This window comes from Periophthalmus magnuspinnatus, chromosome 16, assembly GCF_009829125.3.
Source record: "Periophthalmus magnuspinnatus isolate fPerMag1 chromosome 16, fPerMag1.2.pri, whole genome shotgun sequence".
Classification (NCBI taxonomy): Eukaryota; Metazoa; Chordata; class Actinopteri; order Gobiiformes; family Gobiidae; genus Periophthalmus; species Periophthalmus magnuspinnatus.
The window spans coordinates 51,399-63,670 of record NC_047141.1 but is presented as its reverse complement, the minus strand read 5'-3'; the positions used below and the strand labels follow the sequence as shown (position 1 = coordinate 63,670).

Sequence of the window (12,272 nt, the reverse complement as noted above, 5' to 3'; positions counted from 1 at the left end):
AGTGCGCTTGGCCGTACTCGGGGCGACGCTGTGCAGAGCTTCAGACGGAGCTTCTGATACGGCCTGACCTTTGCCCTCGCCGCGCTGTGTGGAGCTCATGTGCGGAGCCCCTGTCAAGGGTAAAGCACTGCGCTCAGCCTAGCTCCAGAGCTCCGGTTCCAGCTGCAGCGGAGAGAACAGGCTCCGGAGCCGCGGAGGCAGAGAAGGACCGAGGGAAGCGCGCATCTGAAGTCGAGAGGAGAGCACCGGAGCGCGGGCATAGGAGCCACCGTTAGCCGCTGCAGTACCTGGAGTAGCAGTGCTGAGCTACCGAAATAGCTAAAGCTGAAGTCTAAAGCTAATAACGGAAATGGAGGAGTTTCTGGCAAGCAACCGCGGGGCCGTGCTGGTAAATGGACATAAAGACACAGAGACACGGGGGTAGCGACACGGGGGTAGCGACACGGGGGTAGCGACACGGGGGTAGCGACGCGACACGGGGGTAGCGACACCGAGACACGGGGTCACGGGCAGACTCTGCACTTCTCCACAGTCACGTCTGTTTTACACTTGTGGACAGGAGACTCAGAGTTTTGCCACAACATGAAGTTATACGCCCTGGCCCAGCCCTTATTGTTTCTCTCTTTCAGTCTGGTTCTGGTCCTGTTCACGTGGTTCTGGGAAATGAAGCTTGTGACATGGACTCGATGGTCTGTGCTTTGGTCTACGCCTACTTCCTCCACAAGGTACAGACCCTCCTTAAACCTATGATCCTTCTCTAGACCTGCACAGATCCCCCTCTAGCCCTGTTCATATCCTCCTCTAGACCTGCTTAAACCCGTTCTGACCCTCTTTATATCGGTTGAGATCCTGGTTAAACTGGTTGAGATTCTGCTGAAACCTGTCTTCTGTGCAGACTAGTGCAGGAGGGGCATTGGTGGTCCCTCTCATGAATATTGCGGCTGAGGATTTGGTTTTGAGGTCGGACTCTGTGGCTCTGCTCACCAAAACCGGTCTAAGTCCAGACCTGCTCCTGTTCAGAGACCAGGTGGATCTGAGAAGGCTTTGTGCAGACCGAGGCTTGAGGCTGACGCTGGTGGACCATAACGTACTGCCAGAGTGAGACAACACCGGATCACATCAGGTCACACCAGGTCACATCAGGTCACATCTAACCCTGTCATGATTAAGGATGCACCGATCTGATACTAGAATCTGATATTACGGCAATACTGAAAATTGGATGTTATATGCCAAAAATGGGTTCAGTCGATTTCTTGGTTGGACTATCTTCTGGTCGTATTTGGTCCAGAAAGTCTGAAAATGTTACTTTTATTCACACAAAGTTGTTCTGTCATTACTGGCAGACACATCTGGATCAGTTTTATTTTATTTTTGTTTTAAAAAAAAAATAATTTCATTCTCTGCAATGATATCGATTAATATCGAGTCGATACTTAAAGCTATAGTATTGAAAATGGTATCAGAACTAAAAAAGCTGGATCTGTGCATCCCTAATTTTGAAGTGTGATATATTGCTGATGAACATCCAGACAATAAATGATAATATTGAAATTAATCTACTCCACTGACAAATTAGTCCTGAGGCAGGATTACCCAAAAATTCATCTAAATCAAATGGTGTCTCAGGTGGCCTTCAGACCAGTTTTTATTGGTCCTCACACCTCCTGGTGAAATGATCATAGGCATAGCCATTCTTGCAAATTTCATTCATTTAATTAATTCAACCACTGTAACCTCAATAACAACACAATGCATTGTGAGATAGAACGAATGTTGGGCGCCTTATTAAAGGTGACTCTGTTAAAACTGTAAATCTGTAGATCCGCTTAACTGACCTCTTAAATATGTTGAAGATGTGGCCCTTGGAGAAAAAAGTTTGGACACCCCTGATGTAAATATTCAATATAAAAAAAAAAAAATGAGCAGAAATAATAATAAAAAAACAGCAGATGGAAACACTTTAGTAGTGAGTTTGCATCTGTAATGAGTCATAGAAGTTGAGAATTGACCTCTCTACGGTTCAAAACGCATTGCAGAAATGACAAATAACAAAAAATAGTAGTAAGACAATACAGCTATGAAAAATATTGACCTCCAAAATGATTGTCATGTATTGAACTTGAAGTTGATGTCGTCATTATCGTAACAGGGTACAAACACAGAATATGACAAACACTTTTATGCACTTCTGTTCTATTAAACAAATGAAAATGAATAGTAATGTACAAGTTAAACTCTCATTGAATGACAGTATTTCTGTTGCCACAGGTCCCAAAGGCATTCAAAATACTTTGGTGTGAGCCTTTACTATCGTATTTACAGTTATGTCTTCATGCAAGTCTGCTTAAATGCATTGTTTTGTGCAGCAGCTAAAAAACAGAGGAAACTACATAGCACTTCAAGCACGCAGCGGAAATGTTGGACCAGCCTAGAAGCATCCCCCATAGACATGCCGCTTAATCCCTTCGCCATTGGCGCCGCGGGCCGAGCACTGCATAATTGTGTATTCTAAATGTGATAATGTGCTTTCATTCTCTCTCAGAGCTTCTTTGACAAACTTTTTGTCAGTCTACTCTCCTATTCTCCTGTGTTTGCAGTTCTGACAGTGACCTGGAGGAGGCGGTGGTCGAGGTCATTGATCACCACAAACTGGAGCGAGTCACTTCCTGTCCTGTAGCCATGGAGCCCGTCACTTCCTGTCCCATTGCTGTGGAGCCTGTGGGGTCGTGTGCAACACTGGTGGCAGAGAGAGTCCTGCAGAGGGCACCACAGCTGCTGGATGCTCAGATCGCCATTCTGCTCTATGGTAACTCTGCCCCCTTCACACAGAGCTTCCCCCATCACACAGAGGTCTGCCCCAAAACAACAAACAAATCTAAATTGTTGCAGATTATTTTTGTCCTTTGGCACATCACTGCGTGCAGTTTAGACCCAGTTTAGTCCTGCTTTAGTCCTGGTTCTGAAGCTGCTTTAGTCCTGATTCTGGGCTTGGTTTAGTTCTGGCTCTTACCTTGGTTTAGTCCTGGTTTAGACCTGCTTTAGTTCCTTCCTGACCCTTGTTCAGTCCTGCTTTAGTCCTGCTTTATCCATCCATCCATTTTCTGCCGCTTATCCGGAGCCGGGTCGCGGGGGCAGCAGTCTAAGCAGGGACTCCCAAACTTCCCTCACCCCAGACACGTCCTCCAGCTCCTCCGGTGGGATGCCAATGCGTTCCCAGGCCAGCCGAGAGACATAGTCCCTCCAGCGTGTCCTGTGTCTTCCCCGGGGCCTCCTCCCGGTGGGACATGCTCAGAACACCTCCCTAGGGAGGTGTCCAGGAGGCATCCTCAGCAGATGCCCGAGCCACCTCCTCTCTATTCCTGCTTTAGTCCTGCTTTAGTCCTGCTTTAGTCCTGCTTCTGACCTAGGCCTTCCTCTGATTTACTTCTGATCTGGTCTCTTGCAGGGACCATTCTTGTGGACTGTGTGGACATGGTGCCTGAGGCAGGAAAGGTGACTCCTAAAGACTCTGAGGTGGTTCTTCAACTCGAGACCAAAGTCCACACTCTGCCCCAAAGATCACAGCTGTTCACAGAGCTTCAGCAGGCCAAGTTCAACGTCAGAGGTAAGACCTGGTTGTAGACCTGGTTGTAGACCTGGTTCCAGACATGGTTCCAGACCTGGTTCCAGACCTGGTTCTGTCCTGGTTCAGTCCTGGTCTATTTCAGGTCTAAACTCGGAGCAGATGTTGTTGAAGGATTTAAAGTCTCTCTCTGGACCCGAATTGAACCTCGGCATCAGTGTCCTCTACCTCCCCTTACAGGTACTACATCCCTCTTTCCTCCTTGTCTCGTCTCTCGCTCCTCTCCTCTTTCTCCTCTCTCTTTCCTCTTCTCCTTCCCTCTCTCCTCTCCTCCTCTCCCCAATTTTAAAGCATAAATAATGTCATTTATAATAAAAAGGCTCAAATGTGTACAGGTAAAATGATTCCAAGTCAAATTCATAATTTTTATTGATGACTGTTGTCATCAACATTTACTGGGGGAGTGAAGCTAACTGTAGGCACTGCTCTCTAAACTGTTACTAAAGACTTTAATCTGAGCCTACTGTGCTTGTGTGGCTTTATAGTTATAATGTATGTCTCATTATGTTATAATATGCACATTTTAAATCACAATATTAATCTAAAATGATTTAGTCAAAGAAACAAGTCCACTGACTTCCCCGTTAGAAAACTCAGGTGCCCAGTGGGAGCAGACGTCACTGTAAACCTCATCACAAAAAAGCACTGCATGCCTTTGACGTGCCCTATGGATAGCTGCACATCACTAGTGAGCAGCCCATTTTTTTCATTTGTACCAAAATGGCTACTCAACATAACATGGATAAAAGCTCAGAGAAGTCCTGTTTGCAGCGTCAATCTGATTTAACACTATCTCACCAGAAAGAACTAACTTAAACTATAACAGCACAAATCAGCTCATCTGTTGCACAAGTCCCTTTCAAATATCATTAGTCACAAGTCACAAGCTGGCATTAGCATTAGCCAGCAGTTTTTTAGTCACACTCACCTTTTTGTTGAAAATCTAACTCCTAAACAGGACCATGAGTATTGATTACAGGCTCCTGAAAATGTGCTTTCAATTCATTTTGGTAGTGTTTGTGCATTGTGTCACCATGATAACTGCTGAACATTCCACCAATAATGCATGGAACATCCCAAGCGTGATGTTACTGCGCAGTATTAATTAAAACCAGGTCAAATCTATTTGTTAAAAGAAGTGTGAGAAGAAAAAAAAGAAGTCTGTGTGGTGCTTCCGCTCCCTGTTTAAGACGTGTGAGTCATGGCATGTTTGGGAGAGCCAATGTTTTACATGTCCATGCTGGAGATTGTTTTTGCTTTATTAAATCCACTCAAAAGGGCTCACGTCTCCTCATTCTTCAGTAAGAAAACCTTTGCACCTGTCGCTCAGTGTGGTTGTTTAAAGAAGGACCACTACAATACTGTTATAACCTCAAAGGAGTGCAACTTAAACCACTTTATGACCACTTCCTATTGGTATTTCAGGATTTCTTGAGTCGGCCTGGTGTGGAGGCGGAGCTCTCGGCCTTCTGTCAGAAGATGGGATTTGATTCACTCTTGCTCATGTCAATTTCTTTAACTTCGACCCAGCAACCAATCAGAGAGCTTGGAGTGTTCAGTCTCAGCCAGCCGATCAGAGAACAGGCAAGTCTACCACAGTTCAGTCCTGGTTCAAGTCCTGGTTCAGGCCGGGTTCAGGCCGGGTTCAGGCCCGGGTTCAGGCCGGGTTCAATCCTGGCCCAGTCCTGGCCCAGTCCTGGCCCAGTCCTGGCCCAGTCCTGGCTCAGTCCTGGCTCAGTGCTGATCTTGTTCTGATCTAACTTTGGTCTTTCTTCAGGTGAGTCTTTACCTGGAACAGGCAGAAAACCCCGCCCTTGACCTTCAGCCAATCAGCTGTGTCCATCTACATATCACCGCCTTTCACCAAGGTATCACCAAAACCTGTTCAGATCCTCCTCTAGATGGGTTAGATCCTGCTTAAAGAGGGGGTAATCTGCAAAATCAATTTTTATATCTTTCTCCTTTGTTATAATAATGTTATCAAAAATATGCCTGGAGAGGATTTTAGATGCCATCCATGTATGTTTGAGTAATCCAGATCTCTCCCGAACCTTCCTTTAGGTTACAGTGAGGCAAATAAGCATTTGAACACCTGTGATTTTGCAAGTTCTCCCACTTAGAAACCATGGAGGGGTCTGAAATTTTCATCTTAGGTGCATGTCCACTGTGAGGGACATAATCTGGAAATCACAAAATAATTTATTTGTATGTTACTGCTGCAAATAAGTATTTGAACACATGAGAAAATCAATGTTAATATTTGGTACAGTAGCCTTTGTTTGCAATTGCAGAGGTCAAACATTTACTGTAGTTTTACACCAGGTTTGCACACACTGCAGGAGGGATTTTGGCCCACTCCTCTACACAGATCTTCTCTAGATCAGTCAGATTTCTGGGCTGTCGCTGAGAAACATGGAGTTTGAGCTCCCTCCAAAGATTTTCTATTGGGTTTAGGTCTGGGGACTGGCTAGGCCACTCCAGAACCTTGACATGCTTCTTACAGAGCCACTCCTTGGTTATCCTGGCTGTGTGCTTCGGATCATTGTCATGTTGGAAGACGTGCTGGTTTAAGCAGGGGAACCTCCCATGCCATGCATGATTTTATACCATGACGTCTTAGTATATTACTAACAGTATATTACTAACAGTAACCTTGGAAACAGTGGCCCCAGCTCTTTTCAGCTGCTCCCGTGTAGTTCTAGGTTGATTTCTCACCTTTCTTAGGACCATTGAGACCCCACAAGGTGAGATCTTGCATGGAGCCCCAGTCCGAGCCAGACTGACAGTCATGTTTAGCTTCTTCCATTTTCTTATAATTGCCCCAACAGTGGATCTTTTTTCACCAAACTGCTTGGCAATTGCCCCGTAGCCCTTTCCAGCCTTTGTGGAGGTCTACAATTTTGTCTCTTGTGCATTTTGACAGTTCTTTGGTCTTGGCCATGTTAGTAGTTGGAGTCTTACTGATTGTATGGGGTGGACAGGTGTCTTTATGCAGCTAACGACCTCAAGCAAGTGCTTCTAATGTTGGATAATAAGTGGAGTGGAGGTGGACTTTTTAAAGGTGGACTAACAGGTCTTTGAGGGTCAGAATTCTAGCTGATAGACAGGTGTTCAATACTTATTTGCAGTAGTAACATACAAATAAATTATTTTAAAAATCATACAATGTGATTTCCAGATTTTTCTTTTTAGATTATGTCTCTCACAGTGGACATGCATCTAAGATGAAAATTTTATGATGATGTTGTCCTGATGGCTTAATTGAACCAGGACCTGCAGCGGGCACTGGGGAGGTTTTAGTTGGGATAAGAATCAGCTCCTCCAAATCTGAAGCCATGGTTCTCGCCCAGAAAGAGCCTTGCCCTCTCCGGGTGGGTGGTGAGTTCTTGCCTCATGTGGAGGAATTCAAGTATCTCTGGGAAGGATGGAGCGTGAGATTGACAGTTGAATCAGTGCAGTGTCTGCAGTGTTGCGGCCACTGTATCGAACTGTTGTGGTGAAGAAGGAGCTGAATCAAAAGGTAAAGCTTTCGATTTACCTGTCAATCTATGTTCTTACCCTCACCTATGGTCATGAGCTTTGGGTAATGATAGAAAGAACAAGATTGTGGATACAAGCGACCGAAATGACTTACCTCTGCAGGGTGGCTGGGCTCTCCCTTAGAGATAGGGTGAGGAGCTCGGTCACACAGGAGGAGCTCGGAGTAGAGGCGCTGCTCCTCCACTTTGGAAGGAGCAGCTGAGGTGGCTTGGGTATCTGTTCAGGATGCCTCCTGGATGCCTCCCTAGGGAGGTGTTCCCAGCATGTCCCACTGGGAGGAGGCCCCAGGGAAGACCCAGGGCTATGTCTCTCGGGTGGCCTGGAAATGCTTTGGGGCCCCAACAGAGGAGCTGAAATAAGTGTCTGGGGTGAGGGAATTCTGGGAGTCCCTGCTGGCCCCACGACGCGCCCAAGATAAGTGGAAGAAAATGCATGGAAGGTGAAATGCCCCCTCTTGAATACCCCTGTTTCGGCCGTTATGGCCCTAGGCCTTATGTTCCTTTAATTCTTTGTTTGTACACTATGTTTCATGTGGGTGTCCCTGAATTTGTCTACCCTTCCTCACAATCATGCCTGTTTAAGCCCTTGGATGTGATTGGAGGACTGTTTTCCAGCCTGGCCAACCTTCAGTCGCCTCTCAACTACCTAAGAAGATTCAGGACACCTGTTCAGGGCTGCTGGCCTGGAGTGGCCAGTATGCCAAGTGTCTCTCTTGTGGACACGTCACTACAGGGGTAGTGACTTTGTGTTGTGAGACACTTCATCGTCAGTACTGACTGTGTTAACATTTTGTTACGTTATTGTGGAATGTGTGTTTTAGTTAACTTTACCTTTACCCTTTGTTTATTTTTGTTTAGTTTACCCTTACCATCCCTGTTGATTAAATTACTTCTTACTTTGCCATTTTTCCATCTTGGTTTTCTTTTGTTACTTCCCTGTCCCCACACGATCTGGGTCCTAAAAACCCCATAGAAGTGAAATACCCCCTTCCCAAACCCTTGTTCAACCGTTCTTCAACCTGCTTAAACCAGTTGTGATCCCGGTTTGGTGTGTGCAGGAAACAGCGTGGCATCCAGGAAGAAACTGCTGCCGATGCTGAAGGACTTCTTGTGGAGTGGTCAGGAGCTTATGGTCCCACCCACTCCGGTCAACAGTCTGGTCGAAGGCTGCCCCCTGGACCAAGGTCTGAGCCCCACAGAGCTACAGACCAGACTAAGCCGGGATTAGACCGAGACTAAACCGGTACTTTATATTTATAAACCGTGTGCAGCTTCCAGTTTCAGCAGGCACCATGTTAGTCCTGACCTGGGTCTCTGTGGCGGCCATGTTTGTAGTTCTTCTATTCTGACTCACACTCCCAGACAGCCTGTAGGTCAGTGTGTGTGTCATTCACGATTACTGATAAATACGGCTTCATGTGTAATAGTTTAATAGTGTGTTTGTCCTTTTTGTCTGCTCCTTTTTCCACCTGAAGAGGGTGTTCTCATCCTGCCTCTTGTGGAGGGAAAGCCACACTACAGCAACAGAAGGGTCAAAGGTCAAACATGTTATGTAAAAATAATTATGATTAAATATTGAGCATTATAGTGAGAACCCTGTGTTTAACGTCACTGTGAGCGTAAGCAAACAATTAAAAAAATTGAACCAAATCAGTGTTTAAATCAGACATAATGTGCCTCAGTGCTGCCCCCTTGTGGAGCAGAACAGGCAGTGCAGCTCAGGATGTTTGTAATAAAAACTTCTTCAAACCAGACTGAGCTCTCTCTCTCTGTGTATGCGTGTGTGTGTGCGTGCGCAATAAAAAATGTCTGCTCCTTTGTATAATTGTAAATGACTTAACCTTGGAGAATCCACAAGGTCAATTTTGGCCACAGTTAATTGCTGCTACCAAAAATGAAAAAAGAAAAAAGTCAAATTTAACTTTCAAAAGCCCAGAGTGCCACTTCTGGCCCCTGTGTAGAGACACCTAGTAGATGAACACTGAAGCAAAATGAGCCAGAGTGGTAGTGACAAGATGGCTGACCACATGATGTTTTGTTGAGCTTGGAAAAATACCCACTCTCAGCAAACCATTGTTGGTAAAATTGTGTGTTTTTTTTTTTTTTTTTATCTTTTTACATTAGCTTGCAGAATGTCTAGAAGTACCTTCTATTTTCTTTTGGGATAAATTATATTTTCATTAGGGCTAGATTTGACCCTGATCCTAAATTAGGGAATAAAGGATTAAAATAGCTGAAATTCACTTTTTCAGTGAACTTATAGCAGAAATTTAATGCAGTGTTCATAATTTTCCAAAGAAGAAAAGGGTTCTTGGGTTCTCCAGGGTTAATACCTCTTGTGACTTTGAGGGTTGCAGTGGTAAAGCATCTGTCCTGACTCCAGAGGTCGCAGGGTATACTCACATTTGAATTTCTAAAACATCTGACAGCAGGCTGAACCAGGACTAAAATGGACTGAACCAGGTCTGAACGAGGACTAAAGCAGGACTGGACCAGAACAAAACCAGGTCTAAACCAGATCTAAACCAGGATTAAACCAGGGCTGTAGCTGCAGTCAGGTTGTCCTCATAAATCACAGAAACCTAATGTTTTGAAGATAAAGTATATTTTATTTTTACAGCCTTTTTTTTTTTTTCTTCACATTGAAACATCACAGAGCTGTTACATCCACAACATCCACCACTTACAAAAGACTAAAGGACCTCCTAAAGTACTCCAAAAATACTCTAAACATTCAAGTATTTCCTGCTCCACGGCCTCCAGTTTTTTTTGGTTTAATCTAAACTTGAATATAGTTTGAGGAAGTGAAGAGGCCAAATCCATGGCTCTGATTGGTCCGTTGTGCGTCTCCTGATTTGTCCATTGTGTCTCTCTCCTGATTGGTCAGACGGAGCCTGTGACCCGACACTGGATGATTCAGTCACTACGTTCACGAAGGGAAAACCGGATCAGACCAAGTCCAATTAACTTGATTTATCAAAATTCTGTAAAGCCAGGGACAGATTTTAAGAAGAAAAACCTATTGTACTTGTTTGTCTCAAGTTTTAATAACTGACACTGGTGGATCATTATGTTATAATTTGCATTCATAATTTGCATCATCACAACAAAGCACCGCATGCTGTCGGCGCCCCCTATGGATAGCTGCACATCACACTAGTGGGCAGCCCATTTTTTAATCTGTACCAAAATGACGACACAATGCTGCTGAATCCTACGAGTATCACTAAGAAAATAAAACTGCTGTGTAGAGGTGGAGGTGAAAACAGGGGTTGACAGACAAAATGGCATCTTGAAAATAAGTGATTAAAGATTACTCAAACATGAATAAATCCAAATACAACTTCAGAGGCTCAATGAGAAGAAACAACTAGAACATGGTTAAATGCTCTGAAAAGTCCAGTTTGCAGAATAGCTCTGATGTAAAGCTACAGAATTTTAGTGCTAATTCTAAATTAGAAATTACTAGCTTCATCTGCACCACAGACTGAAGTGTGGCGACACTAACAGCGTTCGGCTCCAAATTAAGACAATCAAGGCTAGTAGTTGAAAGAAATATCTTGATGTAGGAAAAAAAAAATAGAGAAACAAAAACCCCAGGATCATGTACAGTTACAGAGAGAAAAGCCACATTTTTTCAGTAGAAAGTGAATTAGAGCCAGAATCGATGGAGCCGAATCGCATCCATGCTCACTTCCTGCTTGAAATGCAATGGCTAGCAGTTTAGCTGTGCAGAGATATGTACAGGATATAGTCCTGACCCGTTCAGCTCTTTGACCTTTGACCTGCTGCAGACTTTGTTTTGGGTTTTGGGTTGTTTAACTGTGTAAATGCAGTGACTGGTACCAGGACCCTGATCTCCTCCTGCAGCCTGAACTCGACAGAGTTTTCAGCCTAATATTCCGGAATAATGCTTTATATAGTGCCACTGTAATAACAGAGTTATAACAGGAAATGTGCCGTCACGTGACGCGGTGCAAATACTGCAGCGTAAACAAGAGTCTATCCTCCTCCACAACACGATAAATAATAATAAATACACAGAGAACTATACGTCCCTTGATGCCTCACTCCTCCCCCCTCCCCTCGGTGCACAGACTCAGAGGACCACGTCTCTAGGCCCATCATGGTAATTACTATATTGACTTATCGTTCAACTGATACTTTGCAGTGACATCACTAAAGAAAAAATACAAAATGGATTTACACAGCACATTTTCAGGAGCCTGTAATCAGTCCGAGCATTCACGGTCCTGTTTAAGAGTTTGATTTTACATGAAAAGAGTGAAAAGAGAGAGACTCACTGAAAAACTGATTAGCTCAGATTAAAGTCTCATTTGAGTAACCGAGCTTCAGACATAGTAGTGCTTTCAGTTAGCTTCATGCCCCCAGGGAATGTTGATGATCAGCTGCAAAGACACTAATATTTTTTCAGGCTCAATACTTATGTACTTATGTATTTGTTTGCACTAGTGGGAATTTTCTCACTTTTACATGATATTGGGCCTGTTTTATAGACACTAGAGCCCCTTCAATGTCTCACTGCACTCTTCATGCACTGCCACAGGTTTGATTCACAGAAAAGGCTTCACTGTGGTTCTGCTTTAAGCTTATTGTGGAAGTGCTATAAATTCATTTCAATATGATCGTTTATTGTGATATTTTCAGAATTAATATATCACCCTTCAAAATGTGTTATCGTGACAGGCCTACACGTCTCCCATGATGCCTAACCCCTCCACTTTCCGCACAGATGCAGAGGGCTACATTTCCCATGATGTCTCACCCCTTTCCTCTCTACACAAATGCAGAAGACTACATCTCCCATGATGCCTAACCCCTCCGATTTCCGCACAGACGCAGAGGACTAAATCTCGCATGATGCCTTGCCCCTCCCCTCTCCGCACAGACGCACAGGACTACATCTCCCATAATACCTAACCCCTACCCTCTCCGCACAGATGCAGAGGACTACATCTCCCATGATGCCTAACCCCTCCCCTCTGTGCGCAGAGGCAGAGGAACATATCTTCCATGATGTCTCACTCGTCCGCCCTCCCCTCTACCCTCTGTGTACAGACACAGAGAACCACATCTCCCATGATGCT

At 44.6% G+C, this 12,272-nt stretch overlaps 1 protein-coding gene across 1 annotated transcript; it reads left to right on the top strand.

Annotated features, from left to right (window-relative positions):
- Nucleotides 1–8,917, top strand: prune (prune exopolyphosphatase). The gene is made up of 9 exons (XM_033981646.2): nucleotides 1–388; nucleotides 630–725; nucleotides 896–1,098; nucleotides 2,601–2,809; nucleotides 3,449–3,607; nucleotides 3,711–3,805; nucleotides 5,051–5,209; nucleotides 5,403–5,493; nucleotides 8,223–8,917. The coding sequence occupies exons 1-9, from the start codon at nucleotides 350–352 to the stop codon at nucleotides 8,390–8,392; spliced, it is 1,221 nt and encodes a 406-aa protein (XP_033837537.1). The 5' UTR covers nucleotides 1–349; the 3' UTR covers nucleotides 8,393–8,917.
- The last annotated feature ends 3,355 nt before the right edge of the window (nucleotides 8,918–12,272 follow it).